The following is an 11,105-nucleotide window of genomic DNA, read 5'->3' on the forward strand; positions in this document are numbered from 1 at the left end:
CTCTCTCTCTCTCTCTCTCTCTCTCTCTCTCTTCCCCCCCTCTCTCTTTTTCTGTGTCTCTGTCTTTTTTCAATTTCCTTCATTTATTTTCTTACAAGGCAGTTGTATACTTGCCCATCCCCATGGAACAGTTTCTTGAGCATAGGGTCTGGGTCATATCTATATTAACATCTCTCTCCAGTTTCTAGCAAAGTACCTTGCATATAGCAGACACAATAATTTTTTTAAACATAACTAAATTATGCTCTAATTTTAGGAGGCTTCTATGAGCAACCAGATATGCATCCAGGACCCTGGGGCAGCCTGATGCCCAGGACTAGGTATAAGTGAAAGGGTCATAGTTTCTTTGACTGATAGGGTCCTCAAGACTCCTGCAGTAGCCCCCTAGAAGAAATGTTTTCCTTCCCTCAAATCCCTTTTCAACCTATCCTCTTTACCCAATGCAAAAGTGATTTTCCTAAAGCACAGGTCTGATCACAGCACTCCCCTAAATAAATTTCAAATGGATGCAAGATAATCAATGTTTTTACTTTTAAAATTTTACCCTGAAACCACTGACTTGTACCTTTAGTACTGACCTATGCCCTCCTTGTGGATTATATTTCAGCTTTCAGCATCCCAGATGTGAATGTGGACTATAATGCCAGTTCAGAAAGTCTGCGTTGTGAGGCTCCCCGATGGTTCCCACAACCCACTGTGGCCTGGGTCTCTCAGGTTGACCAGGGAGCCAACTTTTCTGAAGTTTCCAACACCAGCTTTGAGCTGAATTCTGAGAATGTGACCATGAAGGTAGTGTCTGTGCTCTACAATGTCACTGTCAACAACACATACTCCTGCATGATTGAGAATGACATTGCCAAAGCCACAGGGGATATTAAAGTGACAGGTGGGTCCCTCTGTATCTGCTCCTTGTATAGAATTGAAGGAACTCTGGCTGGTATAGAGAATTGATGGTAGATTGAAATTCAATTTGATTGAATTCAATAGCTATTTATGGATCACCTCAGTGTTAAAGGATGACCTTCTGCAATCTATGCCACTACTTGCTGTCAAAGATGATTTTCTAACAATTCAAAGCAAGGCCAACACCAAGAGAATCACAGAAACAGCTATTCACCTGAAGGCCGATTTCACATTCTGCCTTGGGGCTGATGGGTTTAGACTACAATGTGGGAGTGCAGTTTCCTCTGATGTGGCTCTCAGATCTAGCCTGTCGTCTAGTATCTGAAAGATCATGAATAGATCCAGTAATTTATAGCCATGTTAGAGTGAGCCCAGTAGCATTGCTTGAAAGCTCTGAACCTAACTGACCTCCCAGGTTGGAGAGATGCAGACCTAAACAGTCTCCAGAAGCAGCCTGCTCTCCTTGGGTTCTTTCAGAATACAGCTTGTGGTTGGGCTAGTCTTTCAAGATACTTCTCCTAACTGACTAGGACACCCTGGGTTTAATGTCAGAGCTGTGGTACAATCAAATTGGTCTCTAACATGAAAAGCAGCCAGGAAAATTTAACTCAGAAAATTCAACTGTTATTTACTCAGCCTATCATGATCAACCAACATTCTTTTTACGTTCCATTGATTTTGAAGCCCTTAAAAAAGGAGTTGGTGAAAGAGTTTGGGCCCAGGTCCCGCTGAATGACTTTTCCCCATATATCAATCACAAGGAATGTCCATTGGCATAGAAAGGGCAAGAAGAACTGCATAAGCCATAGATACTGGACTTCCACTTGCTTCAGAGACTTGGTCCTTTGGCTGCCCACAGTAGATCAGTTATAGTAGGGGAATCGAACATGTGGCCTAAGGACCCAAAGAAAGCATTTGGAACAGAACAGCACAGAAGTCATTATTAACTTGCACAGACCACTTCCTTGTTGTGCATATAGTAGGCACTCAATAAGTATTTACTGAATGAATGAGGAAATAGGAGCCATGTGTCATGGTCTGTTTCTTGATATTGCTAACTTAGGTGACCACTGGTAAGTCAATCTATTTCTTCAATCATTGACTTTCTCAACTATAAAATAAGGATAGCACTTTCTACCTAAGCATTTTATAAGAATGTTGTGAGGGTTAATGATATAATATCTATAAAGAGCTAAACGCTATGCAAGAAAAGAGCTGCGTGCACACAGGGATTTGCCAAGAATGTGTTTATTGAGCGAATGAACTACGGAAGTCTATTCTATTATTAGGCAATATGTAATATTATTCTATTGGCAAAGCTTTTCATTTGATTGAGTGATCACTGGAATGGGTTCAAGAATGGAACTTCCTTTGAAGAAAGCTCTGCTCTTAAGCCAACTATAAGCTGAATAGTGGTCTGAAAAATGGCTCTTGTTAAAAACAACTTGTATTGTTCTAATGTTTGCTGTTTGCTAATGAACCATGTTAAGAAAAAAGCAACCAGCTTGCCCTCAATGGTATGTTTTTTCCTCCCTCTGCAGACTCTGAAATTAAAAAAAGGGGTCACCTACAGCTGCTGAACTCGGAAGCTGCCCTGCTAGGCTCATCTCTCTGTGCCCTTATTTGGGTACTTCTGCCCCTCACCCCCCACCTGATGCTCTTATAGGTTCTCTGGGACATACAGAAACATACATAGTAGTTGACAGAACAGGTAAGATGACCAGGTGAATGGCATGGGAGACCAGTTCTGGATGTACTTTCTAGAAACTGCTCACAGTTGTTGATCTCAGAGAACAGTTAAGCAAGTTCATGAATCATGGCTCTATTTATTCACATAATCTGTGAGAAAATAGTGTTTGCTTCTAAGACCCTATGCTCCAAATGCACCACCCTCTTTTGCAGAAGTGGAAGGATGATGGTAGAAGAATGTCGCATATACTGTCAGACATGTTGGTTAGTTTTTCTGAACTTTTTTTTCTTTTTCCTTTTAAATCTTTGCTAGAAAGGATTGCTTTCTGAGCTACAAACTACTTAGAAATCAAAGTGACACATGAAAAAGAAACCAGTCATTTTTTAAAGACCCTATGCTTATGGGTTTAGAGTCAGAGTTCCATAGGAAAGGAGCTCCTGTTCTTCTGATGTTCTACTCCAGGGGTGGGGAACCTGCAGCCCCAAGGCCACATATGGCCTTCTAGGTCCTTGGTTGTGGCTTTTCAACTGAGTCCAAGTTTTCCAGAACAAATCCTTTTATTAAGGGGATTTATTCTGTGAAGTTTGGATTCAGTCAAAGGGCGGCACTTGAGGACCTAGAGGCCATATGTGTCCTTGAGGTTGCAGATTCCACACCCCTGTTAAATCTAACTCTGGCCTCTGCACCTTTACTCACACCTTGGCCTGTTTCTAGAATGCCCTTTCCTCCATCTCTACTTTTTGAAATCCTACACATCCTTCAAGAAGTAACATCAATGCTAATGTCTACATGATTCTTTGTCGACTGTTCTAATTAGAAATAATCATTACTTCCCAAGTCCTTGTGCAGCTCTTATATCTCTCATGAATTTATTATGGTCTATTTTGCATTTGTGAGGCCCTACCCTCCCTGAGCCTCAGTGTCCTCATCTGTAAAATGGAGAAACTAATACTTATACTGCCAGCTGCACAGGGTTGTCTTGAAGAAAGCAATTTGTAAAGTATAATGTTCTATATAAACATGAGGTATTGATATTATCATTAGCTGTGTACAGGCCTTATCTCTCTTCCAGGATAAGCTCATCTGAGTCAGGGATGATGTTTCATTCATCTTTGTATGTCCTGCAGAACACAGCCCTCTATCCTATACATAGAAGATGATTAATCAATATTTAATTGAACAGAAATTTTATTGGGCATATTTGTAGAAATCCAGATATCTTTTACTGAAGGCATTACATACTTCAATGAAAACAAAACCATTTGAGGCAAAAAATTATTAGCCCTGACCAGAGAAGGATAGAAAGGCCTCACTAATGTGTTCATTCTTCTTCAGTTCAACAAAGACTCACTGAACACTGTGACATCCAGGAAGAAGGAGGAGGGAATTTTCAATGTGAACATTCATATCTCAGAAACAGGCAAATGCTCCAAGCTTTAATAGCTTACAAGGATGACTGATGTTATATCATCAGTTATCTTAGTAACACTCTTCTGCTGCTTTTTCTCCCTTTTCTTTCCCACATCAGAATCTTCCACAAACTCAGATTTCATCATTTCACGCTACTGCTCAAGACCCACAGGAATGGCTCCCTTTTCCCTGTTGTCATTTCTAAGCTCCTCATTCCAGTGTTTAAGACCCTCCATTGACCTCTCATCATTTCTTATTACTTCCCAACGTGGCCTTCTACTGCAGCCAAACTAACTTACTACCTTCTCTAGTCCTCTTACTGCCTTTTCTCTTGCCATCCCTGCTACATATAATTAACTTGCTCTCCCTTCCTCTCTGACAGGGCATGCTTATCATACTTGCTTTGAGAGCCATCTTAAAATTGACCTCCAAATAGCCCTCCCAAGGGAGCCTCATCTTTCTGCTCAAACACTCAGTGAAATTAAATAGAATTTATGCCGCAGTATCTTGTGCTTGTTTATGTTTCTTTATAAGCATCCTCTAGTTGCATGAATCATGAAAATATGCCTCACATAGGATGCAAGCTGCTCCAAGGGCAGATATGCTATCTTGTATTTCTTTTCACAGAATTACAATGTGTCCGATGGAAGGGACCCCAGGGGCTATCTGATTCAAATCCTACCTGATAAGCAATCCTTCTATAGCCTACTGGACAAGTGTCCATTCGGCCTTTGCTCAGAGACTCCTGGGGAGGAGGAATGCAATGTTTACCGAGGCACTCCATTGCCCTTCCCACAGCTCTAATTATCAGGAAGCTTTTTCTGACATCGAGCATATATTTGCTCAACTTCTATCCATAGCTCCTGGTACTGCTCTTTAGGACCAAACAGAACAGATATCTGCTTCCTCTCCCATGTGACAACCCTTCAAATATCTGAAGATCGCTGGTGTGTCCCTCATAAGGCTTCTGTTCTCCAGTACAAAAATCCCCAGGTCCTTCCATCAGTCTTCACATGCCATGAACTCAGGCTTGCTCATGGACTTGGTTGCCTTTCCTTAGATGCTCTCCAGTTTATCGTTTCTAAAATATAAAGCTCAGAAGTAAACACAATCCTGCATATGTAGTGGGACTACAGCAACCTACCACCTCGATTCCTGAAAGGCAGGCCCTTTTCACTAGAGTCTCAAATCACTCCATTGTGATCCTCTGGATTTTTTAGCTGCCAGATCACACCATTTACTCAAACTGAACTTGCAGCCCACTCAAACCTCAATATCTTTGTCAAACTGCTGTTTAACCATGGCTCCCTATCCCATATCTACTGTGAAGTAGATTTGTTGAACTCAGGTATCAGACATTGCCTTCGTTCCTATTAGATTCTGTCCTACTGGCCTGGGCCTTGTGACCAGCCTGCCAAAATCTTTCAGTCACCTGGTTAGTCATTCCTCCCAGCTTTGCATCTTTGGAAGATTTGACAAACATCTAAGACATGTACCTTTATCCAAGTCATTAATTAAAATGTTCACGAGCATAGGGCCAAGCACAGACCCCTGGAGTATTCCACTGCAGAATTCCTCGTATGCTGCAGTAGCACTATTAATAATTACTCTGGATGCAGCCGGTTCACTAATTGTAACTACTATCACCTGACTATGTTTGATGTGAGGAGCCCACATCTCTCCATCTTTTCCATGAAAGTGACATGACTTTGTCAAATGCTTTGCTAAACTAGGCGCACCATATCTACCCACAGCCTTCTCTCGGTTTCCCCACGTAGTAATTCTATAAAAAGAGGCAATGAGGCTAGTTTGGCATGACCACACCTGTAAAATGGGGGAGTGGAATTCAGGGGCCTCAGAGGCCCCTTCCAGGTCTAAGTCTGTGACCCTACGACCTGTTCTTGATGAAGCCGTGCCACCTCTTGGTGTGCATTCCTTCCTTTTCTAGATGTTCAGTGACCATCCCTTTAACAGTGTGCTCTAGAACTTTGCCAGGAATAGAAGCCAACCTCATTGGCTGTGGCTTTTATAGAGTTCCTTTCCTTTGCTTTTGGGGATTAGGGATGCAGAACATATCCCTCCCCTGCTCCAAGACTGTCCAAAGGTCACTGCCCATAGCTCAGCAGTTGCAGCTGCCCATTGTTTCAGCGTCCTAGGATGTAGCTCCTCTGGGCCAGGTACCTCAAGGCCGTCAAAGGCAGCAAAATCTCTCTTACTACCTACTGATCTTGAGCAAACAAAACAGAGACAAAATGGGAAATGAGCAGACCTGCTCAGTTAGTTTTTGTTTCTCCTTTCTAAGCGCACAGCACAGCTCCATGCACATAAATGCTTGTTGAACAAATAAAGGGATGAATGACACCTTATTACTATTTCTTTCCAGAGTCTCCAAAACCTCCAAGACTGTTTCACACCTTGAAGACATGACTTTTATTTTACATGCTGCTTCTTTTTCTAGAGGGTAAATGCCTTCACTTCAGAAAATCTGGACCAAATGAATAAGATCAAGAAGCAAAAAAGGAATTTAAAAACATCTCATAAAACACACCAGGATATAGACAATTAGCCCATCTTCCTACAACCGGGTTCATAACTTGGAAAATGATTCATCTGACATAGAGAACCATGTCAGTGCCTTTCTATAAATGTATCTGGGCATAATGGACTTCCTGCCCACATCTCCCCCCCTTCCCAAGCTAAGGACAGACTTCTCCCCTCATAATCCCTGGATGACCACTGGCACGTAGGGCAACTCTATAGATGCTCTAAATTTTACTCCAAATGTCCATTATACAATGTATCTTGGGCTTCCTGAATGGCCTGCAGTGTAGCCTGGCCCCAGCCCCAAAAGGACTGCATTTCAGGGGTGGGTCAAATAACCTACCCCAGAGGGCTTTTTATCTTCTTCCTACTTGTTGAGCACTAGTGAAATGTAAGATATTGTCATTAGGTAAGTTCACCAAATTATTTAGGTGCTTTCCCCCCAACAGTCCTTAGGCCCCAGGATTTAGAGCTGGAAGAGACCTTAGAAATCACCCAGTTCAAGTCTCTCACTTGATAGCCAAGGAAACACAGCCCCAGAAGCAGAGTCACTTGCCTGATGTCATGCAGGGTTGAGACTGAAACCCAGGTCTTGGTCTGCCACAAAAGAAAGGTCTAGCTCTCTGTTCAGGACCCTGGGCTGCCTCCTGTTCTGTTCTGCTGTTTCCTGGGACTCGACTTATCTGCTCCAAAAAAATTCATCCCTTACTGGTCCAGGGAAGGCTCTGACTGGGTTTGATGTGAGGAGACCCTTAGGATTTTTTGCTCTGTGAGCAGCTCTCAGCAGCACCCAGAGGAGAACAATTTCAGGAAAGAAGAGGAAAAGCAGCACAGTTCCTCCACTGCTGAGGGATGCCCAATCCTCAGGCTTGCTGGGCACAGGGACAGTGTGGGCAGCCTGCCCAGACCTCCATGTCTGGAAAGCCCTGGCATAATTCTAGCCCACTCTGGCTGCTTAAGTTCCCAATGTCTTCTCTGCCTTGTATTCCAAACCAAGACCCTGCCCCATGAAGGAGCCGTGGCTGCCAGTCTCTACCTTTACCTTGCAGTTTCATCCTCAGAATAAAACTTGGCACAAAGTGTAATGAAAGGCAATACAAACATGCTGTCCTGACAGAGGGCTGGGGCAGGGCACCCTCAAGGGCAGGACCTGGGGGTGAAGAACTGGGACCAGGGAATATTTCTTTCTGGTTCCCTTCCTTTTTTACTGTGTTTAGTGTGTACTCAGAATCATCACTTCTCTTCTGGAGGTCATGGGTCAAGACTCTTATTTCAATTCTATTGTGGGAAACTTAACTTCCAGATTTCTGTGAGTTGTTAAATTTACAGTTGCTATGACCATTCTCTGCTGGCTAACCAGGTCACAGAAACCAAGGACAGGGAAGGTTAAAGAAATGAGAGGAAGGCTGGAGAAGTGAAGGGGCTCTGAGTGCTTATGGACATGTGACTAAGAAGCTGTATCCCTTCCAGAGGGTCATTGGTTTAGGGGGCAGTACTGGAGAGGCAAAGGTAAGGGAAGTGGATCTCCTGGGGAAAGGTACCAGAAAATCTGATACTGGAGGTGGGGAAGAACTCTGGACCTGTCATCCATGGGGGGAACTCCTCTTCCAGGACACAGATCAGCAAGGCACTGGGAGGTTAAATGGTGTGTCTAAGGTCACACAACTGATAGTGCCAGAGGCAGCCCTTGTACCAGACTCCAGCCAGCTCTTTATACATTATGTCATATGGGCTCTATTATTTTTAGTAGTGAAGAGTCAGATTCATAGAATGTGAGCATTGAATAAGACCTTCTAGATGTCCAAGTACAGAATATGGAAGGGACCTCACAGGACAGCTGATCAACAAGAATCTTCTCTCTTTTCCAACACCCAAAAAAGAGTCACTTGGCTTCATCTGGCCCAATTCAACTCATCTTGAAATTTCAAAAGTGGAGCCCAGAGAGGATCAATGACTGGTTCAAAACTACAAAGTGAATCAGTAGCACAGCCAAGACTACAAACTTGTAGAGTCCTTACTAATTACAACACAGTCTAGAGGTAGGACACAAGGAATTCTGCCATTCTTCGGACTGCAGCACATGAGAGCTTAATGCCAGACAAGACTCAGGGAACCAAGTTTGAGAATGAGTCAGGTCCCCCTCTCCAACAAATTCTACATTATATCCATCAACATTTAGTTCCTGACCACACAACCACCTCTTCTGGTGATACCTATACATCATACAAGCAGAAGCAAATGCAAGGAATGAAGCCAATGATAGCCACTGGGCAAACCTGGGAAAAGACCAACTCAGATGCCCAGGTGTACACTCCCTTTGCAAGTATTAAAAAGTTCAAGGGAACAAACAAGTCCAACCTCAAGATGAACCGTGAGCCTCAGGTTGCCCTTAGGTTGTGTGACAGATTGTTTTGAGAACACATGGAGGTCTGTCCATTGTGCCTGCATGGGGTGGGGCCTTTTTAGTCTGAGCGGGTGACTATACTCTGAAATGTGTGGTGTGCCTTTGGCATACTTAAGAACTTTGCAGTCCCAGACTCCCTCTGGCTGCTTAAGTCTTGCCAGGCATTCAATCACCACCCAACAAGACTGACTTTACAGCCTCCTCCCCAGTGGCAGTTCGCTTCCTCTGGAATTGGTCTTGGTTTGTATTTTTCATATAAAGGACTGGGATTGCCTAAGGGAGCAGTAACTGGGAAAGCCTAAGGGAATCCCAGAGAAAGAAGCACAACCTCTCTGTCCACTCTAAATGTTGCATTGCTTCCCCAAACTCTGCCTGAAGTCCCCTTCCTCCCTAGGTTCCACCCACTCTTCAAGGTCTCCACAGGTTTGCTGGCACAGTAGGAAAAGTGCTAGCTGGAGTCAGATGCATTCACCTTCTCTATGACCACGGACAAGTCATTTCCTTGTCAGGTCTTAGTTTCCTTCTCTGTAAAATAAAGGGATCAGACCAGATGAGCTCAAATGTGTCCCCGCCAGCTTACATCTAGGTTTCGAAGTGCCTCCTCTCCCATGAAGTTTTTTCAAACTGGTACAGCCCTCATCAATCTCCCCTCCCCTCGAATTCCTATTAAAGTTGTCTATACCAAACAATTTATAACTCGAGTGTATAATGTCTTACACTGCATGTGTTTCACACGTGTGTCTTGTCTTCCCAGCTTAAAATGTAAGCTCTCTGAGAGCAGGTACCACGTCTTTCACTTCTGTATTCTGCCCACTGCTAAGCACATAGTAGGTTCCCAATAAACACTTGCTAAAGATTTATTGCTCCAGTGTAGGAGTGGTCAAATTTACTGACGGAAATAGCTGCAACATTCAGAAGTCTGGAGGGCTCCCAATTTGATCTTCATAGGGCTGTTTTAATCCTTAATTTTCAGCTGCCATGCCCCAATCCCATCCAGCTTCTCCAAACCTCCACCTCCATTCTGATGCAGTGTCTTGTTTACCAGCATAACTTTTAAAGCCAGCCTCGGAATTCTGGGCTTGAGACGTGCAGGAAGCTAAGGAATCTGGACTGATAAATCTAGCTAGCTGAAGACTATGGAAAGGAGAACATGGCTGAAGAAAGAGAGAGCTAAGACAGTCTCCCTGGTGCTGACTCATGGAGGTAGAACCAAAGGTAGAATGTAAGGTTCCTGATAGCTGTCATGATTATCATAATTCTTCCCTTTTCTTCCTTGATGTAAGCAAGTACAGGGAGTATACCATTCTCCATCTGAGGTCTCATCATGAGGAGAGGTGCACCTGAATTCTCAAAGGTTCTACCTGGGCAGTGCAAGCTCTGGCAAGTCCTACCAAGCTGAGAAGCTTTCAGGTACAGGTTGGGCCATGGAATCTATTACCTGAGCACAAGCTTATCTAAGTGTGGGGAGAGGTTCATGATCCAGGGCTGGCTACCAGGTAATAAAGGTTTAAGGCAGCTGTAGAGACATTGACTAAGAGAAGGAGGGTCTGCACCTGCCTTGGTGGAGGGAATACACACATAGATGAAGTAGAGTATTGACAATTATGCCTCATAATTCCTTGAACTTGCATAGTACTTCACCATTTACAAAGTATGTTCACACAGCATCTAATTTATTCCTCACAATACAATGAATTAGGGAGTGTGGGGACCATGACGAGGACCATTTAAATATGAGAAACTGAGGCATAAAGGTTCACATAGAATTTTAGAATTTTAGCATTGGAGTGATCTCTGGGGTAATCTTTAGTCCAACCTATGCCTAACCAAGAATTCTCTTTACAACACTTCTGATAAATGGCCATCTAGCCTTCTTTTTTTTTTTTTTTAAAGCAATTGGGGTTAAGTAACTTGCTCAAGGTTACACGGCCGGTTATTTTTTGTGTGGGTGGCAAGTATCTGAGGCTGGAACTGATCCCGGGTCTCCCAATGCCGGGGCTGGCACTCTTACTCACTGCGCCACCTGGCCACCCCCATCTAGCCTTCTTTTAAAGACTCTACTGAATGAGAATTCATTACCGCCAAAAGCAACCCATTTTACTTTTAGATAGCTCTAATAATTAAGAAGTTTTACCATCTATCAAGACCAAATCAATC

At 43.4% G+C, this 11,105-nt stretch overlaps 1 protein-coding gene across 2 annotated transcripts in view; it reads left to right on the top strand.

Annotated features, from left to right (window-relative positions):
* Positions 1-9,771, top strand: part of VTCN1 (V-set domain containing T cell activation inhibitor 1) — a 100,782-nt gene extending 91,011 nt beyond the window's left edge. For both annotated transcript variants that reach the window (XM_069090239.1, XM_069090238.1), the window contains 3 exons: positions 608-886; positions 2,445-2,614; positions 6,387-9,771. In XM_069090239.1, coding sequence (XP_068946340.1) covers positions 608-886; positions 2,445-2,569 — 404 coding nt within the window. In that variant the 3' untranslated portion in view covers positions 2,570-2,614; positions 6,387-9,771. The remainder of the gene's footprint in view (positions 1-607; positions 887-2,444; positions 2,615-6,386) is intronic.
* Positions 9,772-11,105: the final 1,334 nt, after the last annotated feature.

The sequence above is a fragment of the Petaurus breviceps genome, unplaced genomic scaffold (assembly GCF_028583685.1).
Source record: "Petaurus breviceps papuanus isolate PSGF00001 unplaced genomic scaffold, PetGlider_PUasm1.0 186, whole genome shotgun sequence".
Lineage (NCBI taxonomy): Eukaryota > Metazoa > Chordata > Mammalia > Diprotodontia > Petauridae > Petaurus > Petaurus breviceps.